Source organism: Chenopodium album, chromosome 11, assembly GCF_948465745.1.
Source record: "Chenopodium album chromosome 11, dcCheAlbu1.1, whole genome shotgun sequence".
NCBI lineage: Eukaryota > Viridiplantae > Streptophyta > Magnoliopsida > Caryophyllales > Amaranthaceae > Chenopodium > Chenopodium album.
Window position 1 is genome coordinate 48,204,314 of NC_137844.1, and position 26,590 is coordinate 48,230,903.

Below are 26,590 nucleotides of genomic sequence, written 5' to 3' on the forward strand. Positions count from 1 at the left end.
ATTTCATTTAAATTTGAATGAAATATCAAAAGTAGTAGAATTTGAGGCCCATTAGAACTACTAGTGAAAAGCTGTCATGTAACATTATATGTGACTCCCACATACAATGGTTGTATGTGTAGCCTTTTTAGTCAAGATTTTATTGGATGGAAAGCTTCTCATTTGACAAAATAAGCAAAATGAGGACCTCCCCACCAATGCTACTTCTTCCCCATCCCATAATTATTTTTGAAGAGATAAAAAAGATGGGAAGACTTCCAATAATTCAAGTGGGGCCTCTTCACTAAAATTGTCCGCCAAACTCATGCAGCATGCCTAAAAAAAAAACCTCAAAATCAAACTCCACCAACGGCTATATCCTCAACCTCGCTAAATTTGAATATTTTCTTTTTTCTGTGTAAAAACATTTACGTTGCTAAATTTCAAATCAAACAAGCCAGGCAAGTCATCACATTTGAACAATACAAATTACAAACTCGGCCAATATATAAATTGGATAAGTTATGTCGAAAAATCTCAAATTCTCAACTCTAATTTATTACATTCTGTATGGCTGACTAAATCAATACACACTGTCAAGTCATGTTAACTCAGCTACTAGCTCTAAGCCTCTAACTAAAAGTTGAGCATGATATCCTGCAAGAGTGCCAGTGTCTTGCTGTAAAAACATGTTTATAAAACAGCAACACATCAGCCCTCTGTTTATACAAGTTACTAAAATTATAGGAACAGATATTCTCATAGTAGAATCGAATTACACTTTGGAAAGTATGCATCACCTGATGCAGGGAGTTCTTATCCTCACTGTTTGTAAAATGCTCAGGCTGCTCACCCACCCCAGCTTCTTTAACCCCCTGCAAGTTATGATTTAAGAGTTAAATTAAGAACCATGGCCAAAGCTTCTTCCAAACTTCAGGTGATCTTTCAAACTCAAACTCAGTAGACAGATAGGTCGGGGCCAAGAAAAACAATAATGATTCGACTTCTGGAACAAAGACAGAGGCATTTCTCTTTGGAACTCTAGTATTAATGTGAATACTACAGATAAGATGCTCCACATTTAACTTGCAAATCATGGCCCCCAAAACACAAGAGAGGAATGGACAGAACAAGCAAGCAGAGTTTGTTCTAAGAATCTAGACAGATATTCTGAATGTAAATTCAGTCCCAAATCAACAGAAGATCATGTTTCTGCGCTCCCAGACCAATCATCCTGATGAACAACATTTGCTTTCTGATTATTTTTGATAATTAGAAGTCCTTCAGAAACCCTTGCATCACATATCTGCAGTTTTGATGTAGTTTTATCTTCACCACCTAACTCAGATTCACCTTCCGAAGCACTGTTTTTGAAACTGAAGTTTGGACATAAAGTACTGTTGATAAATGAAGCAGAGGCATCAGCTTTGACATAGTGAGTTGATGGAATGCTCACTGTATCATTATTTGCGGGATAATAACAAGGAATTCCGAGTTCAGCTTTTATTCTTTCACTTAGCTTTGCCATTTTAGGTTTTTCACCATGAACAAGGATCACATGCTTTGGTGACAGAAACTTCATAAGATCCATTATTCCTTTACTGTCCGTGTGAGCACTATTTGCCAATTGATGAATCTATAATTGCATAAAAATTTGATCAGAGAAGAATTCTTCTTTCTAATGAATAAGGTAAGTAAGAAAGTAACAGAATAACAGCTAAGTAACAGTTAAACAAGAGAATGCAATACAGAAGAGGAAGGCATAATTTCCAAACAAAGACAGTTATTGTTAGACAGGGGCATTGCAAGGTAATAGATGAGCTCAAGAAATGTAATTGCTTTGCAGAAACAACATTGCAATTTGCAAGAAGTTCAAGGAAGTAAATTGACCGTTCATAGTAAACAAGTTCAAGATAGTACAATATCCAAGCCAAGTAGCTTCACATATCAACAATGAAAGCGACCACTGAGGACTAGAGCAGAGCATTGATTTATGCTTCATATACTTCATTCCACATAAGTTTTGACAGTTATCATGGTACATAGTTTTAGATGATACGAGTAACTTGTAATTTATTGGAAAAGTAGATAGTATGGTATTATTACATGGGTCCTTCGTATCCCTCCTCTCCTCAAAATTGTGCATCCCTTGATTTCTCCAACACCCCCCCCCCCCAAAAGCCACATTGCGTAAAAAAAGAACGGAAGAAGTATTAATCAACCACATATATTGAGTTATCTCCTACAAAGCATTTCCCTGAAGATATTAATTTGAAAGCCTTTTTGCTATTAAGAAATACTCTGTACACTGTAGCATTTAGGGGTCACAGCAAAAGTCGATCTCCATTTACTCCTGAGCAAAGTACTTAAAGCACGCCTGAGGGGTTATAAGGTGCAAGCTTGAAGGATCAAGGCCTCAAGGAATTTAAGCTGCTTGAATCACAGAGGTATCTCACTATCTTTATTCTATATTTAAATCAAAAATGATATGGGGTTATGAGGCATTAGAGTGAAAATTATTCAACAAATTTCATACGATATATTTTTTTTTTTTCCTTGAGTTTTACATTACAAGAAATTCTTTGTAATTCATACCAGTGACTGATTGTAGCTTTAACTAATGCAAGTATATAACTCACTATGCCTAGACATGCCCAGTCTTTTGCAAACCTTGACTTTAGAAGTGCTATTTTCTCAATGTGCATAAATTAAATGATGCATCTAAAGCTGTAATATGGAATCATTTGAACAATAAAAGAGCAATTATGAATATATCGGTATTTTTCTTAAATCATTGTAATTTAAATGGTGTTGAAGTCATAAAGACAATAATCGATGCAGCTGAAAAATAAAAAAGACCCAAGTTACTCCACAATCACCAAATTTGAATGAGAACAAACAAAAAGTAGACTTGAAACTGTAAGAAAAAGTTGCGCAATAACCTCACACCGCACGTCAATCTGAGTATTGGAGTCCAAATAAATTTTTGTAGGTATTTTAGACATCAAGACTTTATGCCCTATAGTTCCTGATACACACTTCCTGAATCAAATACAGAAAAAACGTCATTAAAGTTCAACAAAAGTGTATAGCATATTAATAAAAATGCCAAACTTCAAAAAATATCCAACGTAGTTTTTAATCCATCTTGTCTATTTAAAGTCACTTCATGCAAATTCCCTCTGCCCTATTGATAAAACTTGAGGGAATCAACTGACTAACCTATTATTTTAAGCAGAAAGTGCATCATCTATACTAGCTAGTTCTAGAAAGAGTAGTAATGTAAACCTACATACCTAGAAAACTAAGAAAGTAGATAGGAAAAAACAACTAAAAAATCCCTAACACCAATAAAAAAAAAACAGCTAACATGCTTACCAATTAGCATAAGAATTATAAGAAACCTAACTTTCGTCTGTGCTTTATTATTATAGTATCCACGTTGATCCTCCCAATGCTAATGTTTAATATTAAGAGGGATATTAACTTTTAAGATGATATTTGCCACAACCCAATTGCTTGTGGGTGGTTCTACTAATCATTCTAGAAGTAGGACAAAGCAGAGGAGTGAGACAGAATGTTCCTGGTCTTAGATGAACAATTTGTGCTGAGCACATCTCGATTTCTGACTCAGCCTAGGAAATTTTATATTTATTTATTAGTAGAGGAAGAGGGCACCTAGACTAATGGAATCATGGAAGTGAATATAAGGGAAAGTAGAAGCAGAGTAGCAAAATATGGAACAAAATCAAGTCCTTCAATCACCAGGAATCAGCTTAAGGTAGCTCAGGCATGGTAAAAAGGATTATATACATAGATTAGCACAACATAGAGACACCCACTCAAGCATGCATAGTTTCACATAAGTATCTCATAAGTAATAACACATTATACCTTCAAATATAGAAATGAAGAGAGAGTACCCGGGTAAAGTAACAAGGTTATTTTCTGAAGTTGCCCACTCCTTGAAAACATCAAGTGAAAATCCACTATTTAGCATCCCAGGTGTTGCAAAGAGAACACAAGGACCAGGAGCATGTATCAGAGAACGATTAAAACTGAATACTGCAAAAAAAATTCTTTCCTCAGTAATAACATGAAAGAGAGTTTGTTTGACAGTGACCAGTTTTACTATTGATTATTGATCTCGTTAAACTAAAGTTCACGACTAATTTAACTTAAAAATTGCAAGCAAACACTACTTGATGTTAATTTGATCGGCATATTTAATGCCATACCTGTGCCAAGGCAAAACAGCAAAGATAAGAAACCTGATACATAGCCTTACAGTAGAATACTTCATGCTGCTATGCGCAAAAAGTAAAGGTGAGGCTGAGAGTGAGTGCATAGAACGAAGATGCTTAATCAAGTGAAATTATTTGACTGGTATACATCAGATTGTGGCAATGGACAGAATTAAAGATAATCCCTCCTAACTTTCTCTTCACAGAATGTCATAGGGACGCAATTCTTGAAGTGACATTCATATGAATGGATTTAAAAGGAGTAATAGAATTTAGTGGTCAGACCAAATTTTGGGTTTTGGGCCCCTATTTAATCAATTCATATTACGTTGGCAGTTTAATATAATCTTGAAAGAAGCTCATTTTACAGAATCCAATGTTGTATCCTAGCATTTTATGGCAGTGTCCCAATTTCCCAAATTTGAGTTACAACTTATGACCATTTGGAAACAAAGATAAGTTTCCTTACATCCAGCCCATGTCTAGGTAACATATAAAATAGCACAAACACTTTACCTGATTGCAAGTAACAATGCTTAAGCAACAAAGAAAGTGGGCATGATTGCCTGCAAAGGACAAAGACGCATTGGTCTGTTTTTGGCATTAAATTAAAAATTCAGCACAATCACTAGAACCAAACTGCCTGACAGGAAAAATGAGAAGACCATATATTAAGAGATTATTTTGAATGTTGAAGAAGATATATAGACCATCAAGCAGCTACACATGAAAATTTGTCCATTAGAATCTGCATCAATGATTGGAAATTATACACACTGAATGCATCACTAGTTTGAGATCGTCGAAGAAAAGACAGAAACAGATGCAACTACAGAAAGCATATTGACATAAGGTTTATATTTGTTATGTTAAAGTTAGTCTCCAGATTTAAGCTTGCTTCTATGGAGCCTTAGTAGATAAATCAACCATAGATGTACCAACATCAATAAGCAATGGAATAAGAATGTAGTCTGCTTATTGTCAGAGCAATCTCCTTTACAAATTTTGGGGAATTTCATAATTGATGAAATAATTACGCTGAAAAACTTGTAAGACCTAAAATTACAGAGTCTGCGTACATCCTGTGAAAGTCTCTTTTTACAAGGCCCTTTACTAAAATAGAGTCTCACTTCCTACTAAGTAGGAAATAAGAAGAAAAAAAATAAATGACATTTAATTCAGACAAACAGCTTGTGTTAATGTTAGGAAAGCCAATAGCATCAAGATAAAATATAAAAATCATATGCATGTAAAAGAGTAGAACTGCATTGACAATTAGCAAACCAAAAGAGCACTAAAAGTTATTAAGGTTATAAATTATTTCAAACTTCTGCAGATATTTTACTTTGATTTTAAACATTTCAATGACCATACCATGTTTGAAATCAAATACATTGCGTGCAGTGCATGCCTCTTTCATCTTTTGACTAGTCCAGCTAGTAAGCATCTTGGAATATGTATTGGCTTGGATTGTCAAACCTGAAAAAATAAAGCCAAATCAAGGTCCTGCTGATATCATAAAGAGATTAAGAGGAGTAGAGAACAGACTTATAACTTAAACGAGATAAGCATATTGCAGGTCCTCACATTTCCAAACATTGGAATGCCTCGGGTCCCTCATTTTGGATGGAAACCTCTAAAAGCTACCGAAACCTCTAAATTTCTGACTGAAATAGCTAACGAGCATTAAAATAAATGAAAATCAATGCACTACATTCTCTCTCTTCGCTTAATTAAGCAAGATAACATTTCAAAGCACAAATGCACCCTACATAAATACCAAGAGTTTATATCGATCAACTAATGGTTTCCCTAATAGGCAATTATACATATGGATGGCAGAGTCTAGGAACCCCAGACCTAGTTAGCCCCGCCCCATTTTTTAGGGTGAAATATCTATGATCTGTCGGACTTGGGTCGAATTTAGATCCAAATGTTAGAATCGGTTTGGGTTTGGGTAAGATATTCTAATACCTAAACCCAGTCCAGATCTAACCCAAGACCCTATCAATAATTTTAGACAAATAAAATATAATAATATATTGATTTCCTAGGCTTCCGCTTATGTACTCAGCGGGGGGCAAGTGATGATGTGGTGAGTTTGGATGGAAAAAACTTGACCATGAGTGAATATTTTAAAAATCTTGGGTCAATCATCCATAAAAATGGTGACATTGATCAAGACGTGACCCACAGGATTAAGTTTAGGTGGCTTAAATGGAGAGCAGCCATGGGAGTGTTATGTAACTGAAGCATTCCTTTATAGTTGAAGGGGAAATTCTATAGGACTGTGATAAGACCATTGTTGCTCTATGGTACATAATGTTAGACTTCCAAGAAGGAGCACATTAAAAAGATGGAGGTTATGGAAATTGGCATGTTAAGGTGGATGTGCGTGAACACTCTAAGAGATAGAATAAAAAATGAAGTTATTCGCAAGAAAGTGGATGTGGCGGGCATTGCAGACAAATTAAGAGAGAATCAACTGCGTTGGTTTGGGCATGTGAGACAGATACCTGATGGTGCACAGGTACAAAGAGTAGAAGAGTGGGAGCATGGAGGGGTTAAACGAGGGAGAGGGAGACCGAAAATGACTTGATTTGAAGGAGTTAGGAAGGATATGAAGTACTCCGGATATGGATTTGCATGAAAGTGGGGCATTTGATCGTAAGGGATGGAGGAAGATTTATGTCGATGACTATACGGAATAATCACTTTTGGTTCGTGTAGCCGACCCCACTTATGGGATTAAGGCTTTGATCGATTGATTGATTGCTTCCGTTTATGTAACATAATGGTTATTTGTGTTCATATTTGTTGGTTGACTTTTCTTATGTGTTAAATCAATTGAAACTTGATTTTAGTCATCTTGTAATTGATTTATCTAGTATCAATATATGATGTTTTATGTAATAAATGTGATAAAAATGATGGTCAAGTTAGTAGCCTAAAAGATCTGGGATGAAAAGCTTAAAAATTAATAATTGCTCAAGACTCATTTTATACCCTAGACCCAACAGACCCATTGGATTGAAATAGCTTGTACGGTTGTTTAGCATTGATTGTAGGTACATGGTATAACTTCACCCTCAAATAGGATGTGTGCCTCAGGAGGCTCAAAGAGTAAAAGATTTCACGCGAGGAATTTTTCTAATGAAAATTTTGTGATAATGGTGTTTTAGAAAAATAAGAGATTTTAGGTACTGTCAATGTTTCCTTAGCTACACTCCTACCCCTTTACTGAGCATGGATCATTGACCCAACCTGCTTCAGTCATGCTTACTGTATAAGGGGTTACGGACACCTTGTCCTCTATAATACTGGACCTTTCATTTTCTTTACTTTAGGATAAAAGTTCATACCAGTATTGATAACCTTACTGACATAATATTATTGCAACAACGCCCAAAATCGTGTAGTCTAGTGAGCTAAAGTTCTAGGCATCTTGAATACAAATTTGAGTGTAAATGTGAGTAACAAACAAACCTCCAGAAAGGTATACAGGAACCTTCAAAATCATTCGCTCCCAGTAATCTTCCAACAATATACAGAGTTCCTGCATTAAAAATTTCAATTCTCAAATATCACAAACATCTCAAGTATAACTATAACTAAAGATGCAAATCCTTAAAAAATAAAAGGTATGTCATCTATTGGACATTGATAAATGACTTAAAATACATGACAGATGCCTGAGCAATGTTATCAGCACATTGTCAAGTGGACTAACCAATTAAGATATCCCCCGACCTATTTAACATAAGCCAAGGCTACAGATCTGCTTCCCAAAATGAATGAAAACCAGACACAATAGCGACTATTAGGATAAAACTCTCCGCAATCAGTACATATTTGTCTCAATTATTAGTGTTTCCTGTTCTATTTACTGTCCCCCTAACAGTAAATAGAACTGCTTATACTCCAGAACAAAAGGTTTGTTTGATTGCCATCTTGCCTAAATATTAAGAGTTTAAATTCCCTTGCTATTTTCCTTGAGTGATGATAAAAAAAGAAAAAGAATTACAGTGATTTTGATGCATTTAAGGCACAATGCAACAGAAACCATAGACACCTATTACATTTCCGACATCGATAAAAGTAGTAAAAACAATTTTTTTTTTTTTAATTTACCAGCACATTGAATGGAGAATATGTTGAGGCTCAGAGAACATATCATTTCTAGTATACTCCAAATTAGATGGTGACATGTATGCCAGGTGTAATGGCATTTTAGATTTAGTCTTTAGACAATAAAATAAAACGCCATAATGAAACTTAATTTCATCTAAGCTAAAACCTTTTTGTTCTAAAAGATTTATTAAGTATGCATGACAGTATTTGGACTAACCAATGCAAAAGCGATTACTTCAAATTCACTCATTGGATTACATGAAATATATATGGGAAAGATTTGCAACACTTTGAAACAGGCAATGGTGAAGGGGAGGAGGGAAGGATACTTTTTGTTGAAGAGGAGAAAACATCAAAGAAGCTATATGGAGATCTACAATTCTACATAAAGATGAGGAGAAAATGGCAAAGATTTTAAAAGTGTTCAATGACATTTTGGCTATGGAAGATGGTTGTGATGCTTGGACTTGCCACTTCACCCCACCATACTCATGTCTACATGACCCGACCCATGTGCGGAGATGGGATATGGGTCGTACTAGGCATTGAGAAATTGGACTAAGAAATGTCTAGCTTCAGATCAAAATGTGATGTTAAGATCCACAAGAACAGTCAAGACATTGGGGTTTTTTCCCCTGCTTGTAGGAGAAACTTAGTTGGTACAATTTTCAGACATCTAAATCCCTCCAGCCACCTTCTCCAGTGACATAAGCTTCTTATTTAGGGTCTATGCTGACTTTATTTTTCTGCACTCTGTCTTTCATTCTAATGGAGAACAAGCTGTCCCTTGTTTTTTTTTTTTATTTATCCAGTAAGAGATTACAAAATTTTTACCAATTACACGATACTGCCATTTACCATCCCCACAACCATGGTAGTTGGAATTAAAAACTGACACGCTTATCCACCATGATAGTGCTCTATAAATCAACAAAGATTGTCAAATTTCACGTGTTTAACACCCATAATCACTACACCTATAACAATAAAACCAAGCATCTATAAAAAAAAGCTTTTTTTCCCCTTTTCTTTTGTCTACAATCATTAACAAAGGAGGGGCATGAAATTGGATACTAGGGGAAATAACTACAAACTTAATGAAGGTTCATTATTGATTTTAAATTGAAATTTACAAAGTAGTCAATGCAGATGTATCACTAAAACGGCACCTCTACGTCAAAATAAATGACCTAATAAAAAAAATATTTTTATGCCACTTTAAGAAATCAGAAGGTAAAGGTGTCAAAATGGCTAATGATGTCATAAAGTAGTGACAATACCTGAGTCCTTCCAACAGCAAATGTTGGGATGAGAACTTTTCCCCCTTTATCAACACATTTATGTACCTGCAACAATGGTAAGCATATCTTAGCAGATAGTCAATTATTTTGTATTTCTCCATTGAATGTGAATTACCAAACCTCAAGACATATGGATACAAATAATAAATTTAAGCAGCTTAATGTCAAGTCAGAATACTTCCCGCCAACAGATCTATAAAGATTCTAAGTGATCAAAAGAAGGGGGAATCAAAATGGCTCTTTCTAATAAGTGTTAAGGAACTTAAGAAGTCTTAGACTTTGCAGATAGATCGAAAGTAGCCAGCCTATAATGACATACAACCGATCTAAAATTATATACTCCATCTTTGATGGAGAAGATTACATAGTTCTACTGTTAATTCAATAATTGTTATAGGAACTAAAACCATCCTAGGTTGGATGAGGAGGGTTTGATAAGCATGAAGCCGCTTAAAGCCCTGCCCTCATGGTTTCCATTCTTTCCAACTTTCCTTCTTTCACAAAATGTGGGATATCATTGAGGATAATGAGTGTATAAATGTCAAAAGTTGATTTACAAGGAAAAATATACTGCAAGATATGTGCCAAACCCACATGTTTTATAATTTAAGCAACCATGCCGGGAAACAATTAAACACTCAAGACAGAGTAGTCCTTGTGGCACAATTTACAAACTTGGCAGATAAATCCTAGTCCAAAGACAAAATCACTTCCTCAAACCTTTATCTCAAAATGATCAAACAGCTTCATTAAGGGAAGGGATCTGAACATTAATCTTGTAGCTTGTAATTCTCGTTGAGGTGTTACACTCCATGTCTCCATGAAAAAGAAGAAAAGAAATACTAGCCGGTTTGCTCTATAATTCAATCTTGAAAAAGCTTGATGGAATTCCATTGGACAGTGCCTTTTTTCATAATAATCTAGATAAAGTCAGTTAATTCAATCATGGACTATCGCTAAAGCATGATCCTTTGTTTGATTGCTAGTAGGAAAACAAACCCTTTTGAGCACTCAAGAGGCCTTGCCATGGTGACTTTGTGTCCCAATATTTGTTTAAAGCCCCTAACTCACATAAAAGAAGAAAAAGGAGGACCCTTTCTTGGTAAGTAGGAAATAAGTTCCAGAATTCTTATTTCTCATCTCTTGTTATTGATGATTTACTTATCTTTGAAAGAGTAGATGAAGACAGGGCCTTCACCATTAAAGAGTTGTCAATCTCTTTCATGAAATTTCAACCAAAAGCTGTATAAGGGAAAAATTTTGTTCAAGGAAATCTCTTGAGGATGAATGTGCTATGTTTAAGAGCACCCACAACCTTTTCAAAGAACTTAGAATTGCACCTTGGTATGCCCATCTCCCAAAAAGGATCAACAAGAACTAAAGGTCAATTTGTTGTAGTCAAAGTTACCTCCTAGCTGCTTTGGAAAACAAATTTCCTCTCCAAAGCAGGTAGCTTGGCCGAATTAATTTAACACTTTCCATCACCCCACCCAACTATATGCAAAAATCCTTTTCACAATATGCAACTCTAAAGGAACTTGATAAAATTAGCAACAACTTTCCATAGGGGCAGGAAAGTATGAAGATTCATCTTGTTTTAAGGGAGACAACTTTCATACCAAAACATAAAGGAGGCAGATATCCATGATCAAGGCTTATATGCTTAGGTTTGGATAAAAGGTATCAAGGGTTAATAATCTAGGACAAGAATGCATTATCTCCGAGTATGTTCATCATGTCACAGTATTTCTTCTATGGATCTTCAATTTGGAATATTTGGTTAAGGACTAGGATTTGCTTTCTGCTAACAACACTAAAAAAAAAAAAAAAAAAAAACAACAACAACAACAACAACAACAACACTAGGAATCTTATCCTTCAAAGATTCTGCAACAGGGGCGATGACATACTACTATCTCCCTTTGTTGACGAAGCCTGCCCTGATTTGAGAGATATAAATAAAGGGCTTTGACCCGATGGAGCTCCAGCATGCTCTAATTTTGATCTTGCACCATTTCTCAGAACTCCGATGAAGTATTAAATTTGGAAAAAGATTTCTGCTCTGATGTCCCAGTCACTTTATAGGTTTGTATTGAATAAGTAGGTAGTTTTGTATACAAGGTAAGAAATAAAGTAAGAAGAGATTATGGGATTGAGTTAACTATAAATAAATTGGGGCAATCTTTTAGAGTGAAACATGAGCTATATTCACAATACTATGCCTCACACAAAGTTTCTTGAAATCTTTGAAAGAAAAAAGAACTGAAAGGGACTGACATTACCATGTTTGAGAATAGAGCAAATGTACTTACAGCTTTGAGAAATTCTCTTTCATGAGCAAATTTAGAACCACGGATTGTTGTAGCATAAGTTGACCTGTAACAAAAAATAGTATTATGTTACCTCCCTCAAATCAAACTACTTTTATAAGAATTCACTGCAAGAGAAATCTTTGTGCTATAATCAGATAAGACATGCATAACAAACAAACAGAAACAAATGCACAAGACTTCTACCAACAGACCTAATACCCACTATATCAGATGTATGCTTCCTTGCTCTTGTAACCCTCAATTGAAAGTGCATATACTACCAATTCAAACACCAGCACCAATCAGCCCCAACAAAATGATCCCAATACTCCACTTTTTTTCTCCTTTCTTAACAACCCACCCCATCCCCCCCCCCCCCCTACCCACAATTTGACCTTCAACTCCTGATAAAACCCCCAAATGCTCGCCACCAACTGCCACCTCAACTTACCAGCACCTGACTATAATGCCAACCAACAGCTACCTAGTCCAAACAAAAAGCATCCACAACCACATTATGATCACTGAGGAAGAGACAAAGGAAGAGATAGAGCAAATAAGAGGACTATCTAGTCTTATGAACTTACTTTTAATTGTATCACTCCCTAGTCTTATGAGCTTACTTTTCTAAAATAAGCAAATAGTCTGATGAACTTACTTTTCTTTTGCCACAAAAAATGCTTGGGTAAGGTTTTTGGGGTCATTATAGCCCTTAAAGATCCAAATTGAGCTCGAAATTGGATAAAAAAAAAAAAAACGTAAATGTCTCATTTAGAGTGTCCAATAATGTGGCTGATAACAAAAGGTAGTGGTTCACTATTATTTCTTTATGAGGGAAAGATAGTCATCAAGATGCATTACGAAATCAGAAATATATCATGGAAATATGGAATTCAACCTTGTCCTTTTTTCAATTCTCAAAGGTTTAAAAAAACGTCAGATTTCACACAAAAACTTTAATATATAAAATGACAGTAAATGCAACAGACTCAGAAGATTCTCACTCGGTTATGACAAGATCCAACTGCAAACGATCAATTTGAGCAGCACCTAGAAGTCTATCAGGAGTCATATTATAGTCCCCTGTGTAGACAATCGCACTATCTCCCACCCTTGCATAAAACACTGCAGCACCAATAACCTAGGAATTCTATTATATGTCAGGAATTGGAGAGCAAAATGAGGGGGTCTAAGCTCAAAGTAATAATTCGAATGAAGGCAAGTAAATCAAGGCAACAATTGGAAATATTCAAAGACACTTTATTTCAGTAGCAGTACAGTCAAGAGCACCCGGATTTAATAAAAACATATTGTACAAATATTTGATTTCAGGTCGTTAAGACACAGAATACAGGTGCAGAAGAGTATTTTTAAACCAATTGAAAGAGCCAACACCAGAAAAATGCATCAGTGCACCAGAGTTCTCATAAATCATCGGAGATCAAATAAAATTTGATACGATCAAGTCGTGATGTACGGTGTGAGGTGTGACGATCAACAAATCTAGTAGGGGCAATATAACTCTCGACAGAAGGCAATTACAGGCACAGGAATGAGAAGACATCATAGAGGCAATGAGGACAAACTAAAGTTTCAGTTAAACTATAGAAAACACAATGTCCAAGCCACAGCTAAGATGAAGGGTTCTTATCCTTCTAAATCCTACGTCTTCTTTGAGCCTTTCATTGAACACCTCCTCTACGTCAAGAAGCTAAACAAATTTCCCAATCATCTATCATATCAAAAGGGTTTACACCATATAATCATATCAAAAGAGCTTTAGACCATAATAAAAATAATAAAAGAAAGAAAAAGGAAAGCAAAAAGGAAAAGCTTTTTTTTAATGATTATAACAAATTAATGCTGGTATCACCCAAAAGCTTTTAAAGATTTATTTAACCAACAGATTGCTGTGTCAAACACTCAAACCTTATCTCACCCGTGTCTCAAACAAAAATTTCTTCTCCAAGTGGACATATATGTGGCTTGAATTACCTATAAACAGGAACTAACAGTCTAAAACTACAAAAATGCTTTTAGTAAAATTAATATTACAAAACTTGAAGCATTAAGTAATAACATAACGGTATGAGGCCATATGTCTGTCTTGACAAATAAGTAATATTTACTTCACTTTCTTTCAGGACTTAATTACTAATTTCATATCACATTAGACCACACTAAATACAATCATATCAGACCTTAAAGTTAATCCATCATTATCCCTCCATCTCTAAACATAGCACATATAGGGTAAAAAGTAAATATCATCACCTAATTTACGCTGAGCAAAACATAACCTATAAATATGAATAAAAAATTAACCGTACTACATTTATTACTCCATAATTTCAAATAGCAAAAGGATAGATTAAACTCTCACATGACCAGCATAGTAGGCACGAATTTCAAGATCTTCATCAACCCAGATAGTTTGCTTCAAGTCCACTGCTATAACTGCAAAGATATAGCAGAAGTTATACTTGTTAAACTTGCTAACTTTCTAACATTTGGAACTTACAGACAGTGAAACATAACCCAAAAGTTCAACAAATGTAATTAATCCCGGTAAGTAACAAGATTTAATAACATAAAGTACAAGATCATGGCAGTAACTTGCCACAAACCTGCATAGTTCTAATTTGTATTTGCACACGCAGAGCTTGCTTGGAAGATGGAATTTTAACTTATAGGAACAATAAAATTAAATTAAGGTGTTGTCAATAGGTCAAGATGATGGTAATAAAACAATAAGGTGGCATCATGAAACCACATTCTTTAGTAACTTTCCAGTTGTGTTTGTTTCTTTCTTTCATTCTCAAAGCATAAATCATCTTGTTGATCCAAATGAAACCACAAGGTACCAAAGGAATAATTTGAAAATGACCATTACCCTATTAAAGTTTTAGCTTTCACGAAAAATCTTTAAGTTACCATACATAAAGCACATAAGAAGATGGACACTATCTTGAGCAACAAAGAGTGCTCAGATTGGTTATAAAAGCAACAACCGTGTCTTTTATGATAGCTTACAAGAAAACACTTGTCAGACTTAACACTTGTCAGACTTTGATGCATATTTATCAGACATAAGTCTCTTGACATAAACTTCACATCCCCAAATCTTTAGAAAAGACAACAAAGACTTTATCCTCATATTAGTTGCAGAAGTAATACCCTTTTGTCCTTTATGGATAGCCCACAAAAAGAAACTTGTCAAACTTTGCTGCAAGTTTGTGAAACATAAGTGTCTTGACATAAACTTGCAACCCCAAACCTTTACACTTAGTTTGGATTGAAGGAAATGGAGAGAAGGGAAGGGAAGGGAAATGGAGGGATGGATTATCTTTCATTTGGATAACAAATGAGGAAGGAAGGGAATTGGAGGGGAGAGAAATGGAGGGATTAAATTGTAAAAAATTGATCTCTCCAACAATTGAGAGATTTAGAAGGTAAACTCATCTTTCTTCCCTCCCCTTCACCCCCTCCCCTTCTTTTCTTTCCAATTTCCTTATCCAAATACACCATTAAAAAAGATAACCTAAGAGGTTTCCCTATCTATAATTCGTGTGGAGTCTTTTAAACAACTTTTAACGGAACGCGATTCAGCAAGAGTACACATCATTGACCAAACCATATTTAATAAAGTTATATTCCACTTGAACACTCCATTCCATTAAGGCTTCCACAGTGTGTCAATCTTTAAAGAATATTGTATTCTATCACATGATCATCGAATTCATGGCTTAGATAATCAACCCACGATCATAATATTCTTGCCAAGTTCATTCTCTACTTCGTTTTATAATTCTTAGAGCTTGACAAACTAGATTAATGTGGCATTAGGTAGACATAGCCACATCTACTAACTTCACCAGTAAACGTGATGAAATAGTATAAACAACCTCTGGTAATGGAGCTCATAAGGCCATACACGTCTCTGTGTATCAGCTTGGTGAAAAGTAGCTTTGTCATTTTGCCAAACAAACAAGATTTACAATTATAAATTGGCTCTAAGTCAAAATATTCAAGAACGCATGTGTTTTATGTTTATATGGCATAATTAACAATGTCACACATATGTGATATCCAATCAATATTCTTAACTCTTTTGGTAATTGGTATTACTTTTTTGAATTTCACCATGGTCTATATGTTCTTTGCGGGATGGCATTAAAACCAAATACCAATAATACGTGCTTTGCAGGATGGCATTAATGCCATTAAATAACTAGTATATAACATTAGCAAAAAATACCAAAAGGGCTAGGAATATTGATTTTGACATCTCATTTTTGTAGCATTATCAATTACTCCCTCTGTTTCGTATTAATCGCAAAACTTTCCTTTTATATTTGTTTCATATTAATTGCAACACTTCTATATTAGGAAAGGACCTACCGTTATTTTATAATTTCTCTCTCCCACTAACCCCAGTTTCACAAATACTACTTTATTATTTCTCTTTCCTACCAACCCCACTTATACTACTATTTTTATTATTTCTCTCTCCTACCAATAACACTTTATATTATAAAAAAATCCTCTTTTGGGTCTCACCCAATATATTTTCTTAAACTTTGTGAATACCCTAGTGTTGCGATCAATACGAAACAGAGGAAGTAAGCCACGTAAACATAAAATTATGTAGGATGGTATTAATTGCGAACCTTGTTTGTGTGGCTGAATGATAAAGCAAACTTTCTCCAAGCTAGGAGAAAGAGCCACATTTGACTGATTTTCCACCATCTTAATTGAGCCACAATCAGAATTCAATGACACAAATTGAGCCACAATGAATACAAAACTATAAAGCTTGAAAACAAAAGCAGGGTAAAGAACAACATCAACATAATTCACAGTTGCTTCTCTGTTGCAACAAGATTTTTCTGTCAGAAGCATATGACAGTTAAGGACCACATAAAACTACAGCTTAATACAAGAATTATACCACCATTTCTAGCAATCTAACTTGAGGACCCAGAGAGTTTTTTTCTTTTTTAAAGGTCCCAAGAGGTGAAAAGTGCAAAAGGCAGTCCCTATTTGTATGCTAAACTCTATAATGTTGTCAATAGTGACTTAAAGTACCTTTCTCCATACAGGACTTGACATGTTCTGGAGTAAATTGCCCTACATCAGCCTCTTGATCAACCATACGTTTACAACTCTCCTCCAACATTTGAGGAGCCAATGCTTTTGTCGGATGCTGTAAGGCAAGCATTTGCATAGAGAACAAGTTATCAATGAGTAATAGAGGGAAAGAATGGGGTACATAGGATGAAATAAAACCCCATAAGAACAAAATGACAAGAGGTAAGAAAAGGGAAAAAAAAATATCTACATACAAAGAGTCATATATTTCATTTTGCATAGCTCAAGGTTGGGATATTATATTAACCAATGAAGTTCCAAAATTTTCAAAACTTGAAGTGAATGAAATGCAGCTACCTATTGCCAACAAATTATCCTTCTTGCAATTAGCAATAGAAGCATGTCATAGATAACTCATCAAGCACAAACTAGTCCATGTACGGTCGTGTTTATTGTTGGCATAAAAATGACAATTCGAAACAGTATAAATTGGCATCAAAACTCTAGGGTAGTACAAATAGGCCATGCTAATTGCCAGATTTTCCTGAGAAATGTTACATATGTAGATAGTCACCAAAACATTAGGAGAATTTTACTTTGAATATCAGTAAAGTATGTTGCAAGAGCCAGATATTTTATGGAGTTCTTTCCACTAATTATGATAGTTGAGTGTTAAGAAGGCTTCTCAAAATAATTCCACTTGGATTATTCTCCTTATCCTATGAGACAAAAGATTTACACAACTCATGAAATAATTATCAATTGTATACAAGGGGGAATGAGAGAGACCATGTAAACAAAAACCCGTGAGAGGGTGATTTATGTAACAAAACCAGTAGAATGTAATTTAGTATAATAGTTTCATTGTTCTTGGCATACCGTCATATAAATAGGTCCTGAAAACCCACAAACTTCAGTGAAGTAAAGAAGTGCTCCAATATGATCCGAATGACTACAAAATGTATACCAAAAAAAAAAAAAAAAAAAAGTCAAGCAACAATATAACATATACAATTTGAAGCAATGATCTATACATGTAGCAATAATAATCCTACTATCTAGATACATAGATTAATATCATTTTCAATAACAATAAAAGTCCAAATGTTTATCAATTTATACATAGTCATATCCATCTAAATATTCCATTAAAGGGTCACTTCTTCCTATATGCCAAAGCCATCCTACTATACCCTATTGTTCACACACAAGTATCAAACACAGCCATTCAATATAATTTCTGCATGATTTTTGTCTAAAATAAAGTGCCCCAATGTCACACTACCAATATATCATATCTGAGAGTGTCCAATATCTAACACGGGAATGACTAAGCTGAAATGAAAAGTCGGAATAACATAGACAAAACTCGATTTCAAAACCATAAGCAACAACAAAACAACCACATATATAAGCAATTACAGATAAAGGGCATACGCATGAGTAATAATAACGCAGGAGAGAGTATCATCAAAATGACCCGACTTGGAGAGAAGAGAGAAATCAGGGTAACGTTGAAGGTCGCGATAACCCATATGCATTCCACAATCAAACATGATTTTTTTGCCATTGATATTGACTATAACACAGCTTTTCCCAACTTCTTGCCCAGCACCTAATTAGAGATTAACAACAACAATTAACTGATTGATCAAAATACTACCTACATTTCAATTTATTTGCAAAATTTACCATAAATGGATACTACAAATTATTTGCAACAAATGTTTTCTTTCCTTTTTTACTTGTCACTTCTTTCTATATCGCTCCTCATCACATGCAACTTTATTTTTTGCTCACCATTTAACACTCATAAACAAATTCACCTAAATGTTGGTAAACATCACATTGTTGCAAATAAATTGAAACGGACGTAGTAGTATAATAGCAAAGATTTAACTCATATAGTGTGACTGTGTGAGTGAAGAATGAGATTACCAAGTATAAGACAGTCAATTGCCATAGGTCTTCGCAGTAGTCGATTATGAAGCAGCAGCACTGCAGAAGGTCAGCAAGAGTGATAGAGCTCTGATTTCATAGTTAAATCCTAACATTAAAGTGTTGTGCAATACATTAGCAACCAAATTTGATTCATAATTATAGGGATATTTGATTCAACTATCGATCTCATAATTTTAGGGATATTTGATATGATGATAACAAATACAAACAACTTACCTCAGAATGGGGGATACAAGAACTAGATTCACGCCAACTGCGCTTCAATGGAGAACGTTGAGTGCGCTTCAATGGATATCTGACTAATCTCAGAGAGAGCAATTCTATGGATCCCTATGACCCGTCACAGTTATTAAAGGAATAGATCCGTCTGTCTAATAAAGTAATAAAAAAAATGGGCTGATTCTTTATACGATCATCCAATTTTAAGGATTAAGTGTAAACCTGTTTTAAAAAGTACAGAATGTTAGTTTTTTTTTTTTTTTTTTTTTTTTAATATTATGGACTATGGAGTATTAATTTAGCTCCCGTGCGATGCACAATATTATAAATATAATTTATAATTGTGTACATTTTTAAGTCAAATTATCACTCAAAATATGAAAATCTTTGTATTAACATAAACAAAACTATAAAAATTAAAATAATATAATCAAAAGAAAATTTATGTGTACAACAAAATTTAGAGGATTTTGTAATTAGAAGGAGTAATCAAATAAATACATGGTTAATATTTGCTCTCTTTAAGATTATCTATGTGTAACAAATTTTAAGAGAGAAAGAGGATAAAGTGTCACTACTTGTATGAAGCTTTCCACCTCCTCTCAAGGCTATCTTAAGTATGAAGCTTTCCACCTCCTCTCAAGGCTGTCGTAAGTATCTCTCGCACTCCTGCCCTCTTTGTAGAAGATCTTTTGCAACTTCCTCATCGTGGATTCATAAATAATGATCCTCTGATCCAGCATATCATAGGCAAACCTCTTCAACTCTGAGAAACGACCAACCTTACACAGCCCCATGAGGAGCACATTAGCACATTCATCAACAGGCATCACTCTATTAGTGAGAACAAAGTTCCAAATCTCAACCCCTGTCTCTGGATCATCACATTCAAATAGCATCTCGATAGCTGCAGCACAATTAGCTACTGTAGGAGGGACTTCATTCTTTGTCATCTCTTTGAAAAAGCTGGCCACCTCACGAACCTTCTTGTTCTTTACCAGGCATTCGAAGACCATATTATAAGTTAGCAAGTCAGGGAAGACTCCATAAAATGGCATCTCATCAAGAAAGCGGAATGCATTGTCCACATCATTGTTGTTGCACAGCAGGCCAATCATGGCATTAAATGTAATCAAATTGGGCATTATGCCACTACCCACCATCGTATCCCACAAAGGTACAGCATGGGTTGAATCATTCTGCTTAACAAGAATATCAAGAGCATTGGTAAAGAATTTCAAACCTAGTAAGCAGCCTTTCCCTTTCATAACTTTGAGAAACTTGACAGCTTCATCAACTTGTGTTCCACGAACAAGAGTCATCAAAAATGCATTGTAAGCCGCCATGTTCTTCTCATCCCAACCAACACGAACCACCATCTCCCCAAACGTGGTCTTAGCCTTGGAAACATTGCCCTCTTTTTCCCAACCCTCTAACAAAATAGCAAAGGTATCCCCATCCGGTGGAACCTTCACCTTAATTTTGTCAAAGAAATTGTAAGCCCTTTGAGTTTGATCCTTCTCTCGACAAATAGCACTCAACAAGGAGTTCACTGCAACCACATCAGGCTCAACCCCATACTTCTCCATGACATCGAATGTCATAATAGCATCGTCAAACTTCCCAACCGCACAATAGTTCCCAAAAACAGACACAAAGGTGGGAAGTGAAATCAACCCCTCTTCCTTCATAGACCTAATAGCAGCCCATAATTGATCAAACATCTTATTCTTCCCTAGCAAATCAACCATCAAATTCCAAGCATAAACCGATGGTTTATGAGCAAGCCCCGCCCAACGAAAGAAGCTCACAGCAGCATCAGGGCTACCATAGGAGAGCTTAAGCACCTCCTCGACAAGCTCGGGGCTAGGGGTGATGGCACTGCTAATCAACGCAGCTTCGATATCCGATACCGGGGTTCCATATATAATATCACATAGAATTCTAGTTCTAGGGGTCACATAAGGAACATCAAGGTAAGTTGGGAAACTACTTTTCCCTTGATTTCCACGCTGTATACGTTCTGGGTATTGCGATTTTGATAAAGGAGGGACTAATCTTGAAGCATAACTGAACTTATAAATATCACCCATGTCACAAAATTTGTTCTTGTTCTTGTTCTTGTTATTGTTCTTCAATTCAAAGGTTCAAACACTCAGGCCCGTCCCTGAGGCAGGGCAGGAGGGAAAAGAGCTCTGATTTCATAGTTAAATCCTAACATTAAAGTGTTGTGCAATACATTAGCAACCAAATTTGATTCATAATTATAGGGATATTTGATTCAACTATCGATCTCATAATTTTAGGGATATCTGATATGATGATAACAAATACAAACAACTTACCTCAGAATGGGGGATACAAGAACTAGATTCACGCCAACTGCGCTTCAATGGAGAACGTTGAGTGCGCTTCAATGGATATCTGACTAATCTCAGAGAGAGCAATTCTATGGATCCCTATGACCCGTCACTGTTATTAAAGGAATAGATCCGTCTGTCTAATAAAGTAATAAAAAAAAATGGGCTGATTCTTTACTCATACTGTCATACAATAATATTTCTTCATTAACTTAGTGGTAGTGGTTATATATGCTTTATTTCATTGTCAATTTCTATGCTTATAATCCTACTATGTTCGTCCATATCATTATTTTTGTTCCAGATTATGTGTATCTTGTTTTTAATTTCGTTTGTTTCCCACTTAAATTATTTAATAATATTAGATTTTGTTACTTTTTATTATATTAATTACTGCTTTGTGATTTAGTTCAAACTAGTATAGAACCCGTGCGATGCACGGCTTATAAATCTTGATACTCATATTCATTTTACAAAATTTTAAAATAAAATGATTTAATGAGTAATAATAAATTTACTCATAATATGTCTTAATCATATATTTTTAACCCTAAAAAAAAATTAACCCTCAAAATAATGATATACAAAGTACTACTTGAAAATTCCCCTCAAAAAAAAAAAAAAAGTACTACTTGAAAATAACCTTTTTTTTTTTTTTTAATTCTTAATTTGTATGGATAGATTTGAAAAATAATTCAACAAACTCAATGAATTAACAATCAATACCCATATTAAGTCATATTATTTCCCTCATTTCTACTTGAGCCACTGGCCACCTCATTTTTTAATGGTTTAGGGGATTTTTCTCTATGGATGGTCACATCATTTGGCTAGGGTTATTCGAGTTACTTAGTCAGGGGTTACTCGAGTTACTCTTGATCGAGTAACTCCTCAAGTAACCCCTAACCGAGTAACTTGTAAATCCCGACCGAACCCCTTGAGTAACCCTGACTGAGTAACCCCTCAAGTAATCCATTACCAAGTAACCCCTAACCGAAACCCCTCAAGTAACCCATGACCGAGTAACCCTTGTCCGAACCCCTAAAGTAAACCCTTATAGAATAAATTGAGTAACCCCTGACCGAGTAACACCTCGAGTAACCTTTGACCAAGTAACCCCTTACGTAACCCATGATTGAGTAACTAACCCCTGACCGAACCCCACAAGTAACCCCTAAGTGAACCCCTTAAGTAGCCCCTGATCGAGTAACTCAAGTAACCTCTAATCGAGTAACTCAAGTAACCCCCGCCACACGATGTGGCGAGCCAACCACATATAAACATTTGCCTTTAAATGGCTATCTCCGTCCTCTAACTCAATATAGTTTTGGAAAAGTTTACCATTATAATAACAACATGATCATTGTATATTGTACTTCGTATATCACAAATAATCTCGTATCTTTTTTCTCCTCTATGACCTCTTAACATGAAGCTTTTAAAAATAGAATTTTTGATCCCATCACTTATGACCTTAATCACTTATGACCTTAATTTTATTTCATGATGAATTCACCTGATCATCACCACAAATCTATCGCACCTTCTACAACCAAAAATTTACCCGACTAAAAATCTACAAAGCCACTAACTTAAAGCTATTTTTTGCTGAACTTAAATTATTTTTACAGAACTGAAATTAATTTTTACTGAATGGGAATTATTTTTGCTGTTATTATTATTATTATTATTATTATTATTATTATTATTATTATTGTTTCTCTATTATATTTCTTCTTTAAAGTTATTGATTTTTAGTGAATTGAAATTAACTATACTAAATTGAACTTATTATACTAAACTAATATTATTTTTACCGAATATTATATCTTTAAGGTGAAGTGAACAGGGTCTTATTATACTTATTTGTGCAAAAATTATAAGTATAATAAGACCCTGTTATACTTATTTTTGCACAAATAAGTATAATAAGACCTTGTTATACTTATTTTTGCACAGATAAGTATAATTATACTTATTTAGTAACCCTTAAATAACAAAGTACAACATTAACAAAGTAACTACTATAACACTAACTGGGTAACTCCTATAACACTAACCGAGTAATCCTGTAATGGTTGGCTATACACATATAAAATTAGTACCAAAATCTATATTGAAAATGAGAATTATAATTTTTTTTATAGGGTGGTACACTTATGTGCCTCATATTATTATTTTTTTTATATGCGTTTATTTATGTCTATTATGTAAATTTATATTCGATAGATAATAAAATCATTCTTATGCACACTCAGTATTCATAATAGATACGTATACCTAGTATCAAGTATACTATTATCCCTATATTATTCATTCCATGAACTAACTGTCTAACTAACAATACCCACATCTTAAAAATGTAGATTGTAGATATTATGCATGAGTGTATTGTAATATTAGTTGTCAAATAAATGGTTTGATTATAGGTGTACCATAAATTTAAAATCCTATTATAATATTAATTAAGAGATTTCGGGTTTAGGAATTTTGTAACAAAATATTGTAGCCAAAATTGAATCAGCAACTTTAGTGTGTTGCTCACCACACGATGTGGCGAGCTGAGCTAACACACAAGTAACTCTCGATGTGACCAGGTAACCTCTGACCGACCGAGTAACCCCAGATCAAATAACCCCTAACCAAGTATACCCTGAGTCCCTGACCGATCGAGTAACCCCTAACCAAGTAACCCCTGACCGAGTGAGTAAGCCTTTACTGACCATTCATTAAAAAAATGTGGCTAGTTACGGTGTGGCCACCCACATATGAAAGTTTGTGAAATTGAACCACATGTAATTTTTTAATAAAATAGGTATGATATACCTAAAATCATTAGAAAATTAGTATTATATCAACATTTTTTTTGATAGAATTATATCAACAGTGCACAATTGGCTCACAATTTACATATTTTAAAAACATAATTAACAAAAGACTACTATTACAAAACATTTATCAAAATCAATTTGTAGTATATTAAATAATCAATCAAAATTCATAATTTTGTGATCGATTTTTAATTAGTGGTATATCATTTTTATACACAGTGTTCTGATAATAGTTTTTAGTCAATTATTTTTTTGATTGATTTTTTAGTGTAATATCATTTTTTTTATGTTACATGTTTTTAGACTAAGATTCGCAAAAAGTAATCATATCACCTTCAATAAATGAGTATATGCAATGTTTATAAGTGTATAAATATGTAAAATGATCAAATTCGAGTAAATAGAAAAAAAATATGGAAATGCACTTATCATAATTTTTTATTTTGACCACGTGTTATATAAATGCACTTAAGATTATGTATGTAGGATACAAAATTATTTACTATAATTAAAGTATAAAAATATAATTCAACATCTTTTACAAAATTAATCTGCTACTTAATACTACCCTCGCTTTCCTGATTTCTATCCATTTACAATTCCTAAGGTTAAAGTGAAGGTAGTACAGAGTATATTATTTACTATAATTAAAGTATAAAAATTAATTCAACATCTTTTACAAAATTAATTTGTTCCTTAATACTACCCTAGCTTTCCCGAGTTCTACCCATTTACAATTTCTAAGGTTAAAGTGGAGGTAGTATATTACGTATTATATTTATAAATTATTTATACAAATTAGTGTATTTGAGTGATAATCTACCTCTAATATAATCTTTACTAAACTGTAATATAATCTTAACTAAAATATTCAATATTCATGTGTAAAATGTATTAGATTTTATATATCATGAAGATTATTTTAAAATACGCAATCAATAGAATCTTTGACAATTATATACATTCCAACAATAGACAACTCAAAAAAGAAAAAAAAAAACTAAAATAAGGACATGTATCAGCTTTTGAGCTAGTGTACCCTGTTTTAGTACATAGCATTGCACGTCATGTACTGGCGTACTGCAGACTCTCCCTACTCCCTAGTTTATTACTCCCCATAATATTAGAGTTCTCAACTTTTATCCTTCTTCTTTCAAGCATATCGCTTATATTGTCATTACGATTACACAAATACATAAACATTTTTAAAAAAATCTTTGCAAAATATTAGGTATAAATTCGCTGGAATTGAAAATTGCAGTTAACCAGTTCATAAATTGAATTTTTTTATACAAATAAGGGTTGGGAAAAATGGCAACCCAAAGTTATACTTGTAGTACTTAGCTAAAATGATTTGTATTTTTAATAATCTACTAATATATTCTATTTTTGTTGTAGTGTTTAGAAATATAAATTCACTATACAAATTGGGATGCATCTATATAAAGCTAAAAAAATATTTTACAAATATAAATTATTTACTAATATAATGCATCCATATAAAGCAAAATGAATATTTTACAAATATAAAATATTTACTAATATAATGCATCCATCTAAAGCAAATAACTTTCATTTTAAAAAAAAAAAAAAACACACACACACACACACTAAAACAGGGACACGTGGCAGTCATGGAGCTAGTGTACCCTATTTTAGTATAGTATATAGATAGATGTATACACGATTGTACTGATGTTAGATATGGACTTTGGCTTAGATTTGAGCAATTGTGTTCTGTTTCTTTAATTAAAAAGGTCTCTAATATCCTATAGGCAACAACAATTTCGTGAGTCCAACTTCAATTTTTGACGGTTTCTGTACTTTTATTTTTGCAATTGCTTACTTAATCATTATATTGTGTTAGTACCTCCATGCTTTGTCATTAGTACGACATACTTTTATTAGTATATGAAATGTCTCATGTGAATGTCTACAATAATGCGTAATAATTTCTTTAGTATATTACTCACAACCCTATGTGAAATATCTGATGGTCAATTTGAAAATTCATCCCTCTCATTTATATATATATATATACATATATATATATATATATATATATATATATATATATACACCGTAGGAATTTCTTGATGATAGACTTTATTAGTGTTAGACATTATCTTTATTATTGTTATGCATATGACGAATTATCAG

The 26,590-nt window shown here is 34.0% G+C and overlaps 2 protein-coding genes across 4 annotated transcripts; both read right to left on the reverse strand.

Moving 5' to 3' along the window:
• Window positions 1-420: 420 nt before the first annotated feature.
• LOC145567653 (cleavage and polyadenylation specificity factor subunit 3-II-like) lies at window positions 421-19,370 on the reverse strand. 2 transcript variants are annotated; one of them, XR_014095721.1, is made up of 15 exons: window positions 19,237-19,370; window positions 18,997-19,105; window positions 18,496-18,673; window positions 17,938-18,010; window positions 17,056-17,173; window positions 14,351-14,424; window positions 12,972-13,108; window positions 11,968-12,031; window positions 9,635-9,700; window positions 7,710-7,779; window positions 5,598-5,702; window positions 3,903-4,044; window positions 2,922-3,021; window positions 780-1,615; window positions 421-658 (listed from the first exon to the last, which is right to left on the reverse strand). XR_014095721.1 is itself a non-coding variant. In XM_081626996.1 (14 exons), exons 2-14 carry the CDS (start codon window positions 19,019-19,021, stop codon window positions 1,184-1,186), a joined length of 1,584 nt encoding a protein of 527 aa, XP_081483122.1. In that variant the 5' UTR covers window positions 19,022-19,105; window positions 19,237-19,370; the 3' UTR covers window positions 421-1,183. The 2 variants fall into 2 exon arrangements, 1 of the variants encoding a protein (XP_081483122.1); XM_081626996.1 differs by having other exon boundaries at window positions 421-1,615.
• Window positions 19,326-21,798, reverse strand: LOC145567654 (uncharacterized). Of its 2 annotated transcripts, XM_081626998.1 has the most exons (3): window positions 21,585-21,798; window positions 19,818-21,453; window positions 19,326-19,461 (listed from the first exon to the last, which is right to left on the reverse strand). In XM_081626998.1, the coding sequence occupies exon 2, from the start codon at window positions 21,330-21,332 to the stop codon at window positions 19,848-19,850; it is 1,485 nt and encodes a 494-aa protein (XP_081483124.1). In that variant the 5' UTR covers window positions 21,333-21,453; window positions 21,585-21,798; the 3' UTR covers window positions 19,326-19,461; window positions 19,818-19,847. The 2 variants fall into 2 exon arrangements, with proteins under 2 accessions (XP_081483124.1, XP_081483123.1); XM_081626997.1 differs by lacking the exon at window positions 19,326-19,461 and having other exon boundaries at window positions 19,488-21,453.
• Between the last annotated feature and the right edge of the window lie 4,792 nt (window positions 21,799-26,590).

Excerpts from the sequence above, each read along its gene's own strand:
- LOC145567653 (XM_081626996.1), bottom strand. The coding sequence starts at position 19,021 with ATGGCAATTGACTGTCTTATACTTG. Across the intron at positions 18,011-18,495 it reads TGCGTTATTATTACTCATGC|TCATTCGGATCATATTGGAG; the intron begins GTATGCCCTTTA and ends TACATTTTGTAG. Across the intron at positions 1,616-2,921 it reads AGATTGACGTGCGGTGTGAG|ATTCATCAATTGGCAAATAG; the intron begins GTTATTGCGCAA and ends ATGCAATTATAG.
- LOC145567654 (XM_081626998.1), bottom strand. The coding sequence starts at position 21,332 with ATGGGTGATATTTATAAGTTCAGTTATGCTTCAAGATTAGTCCCTCCT.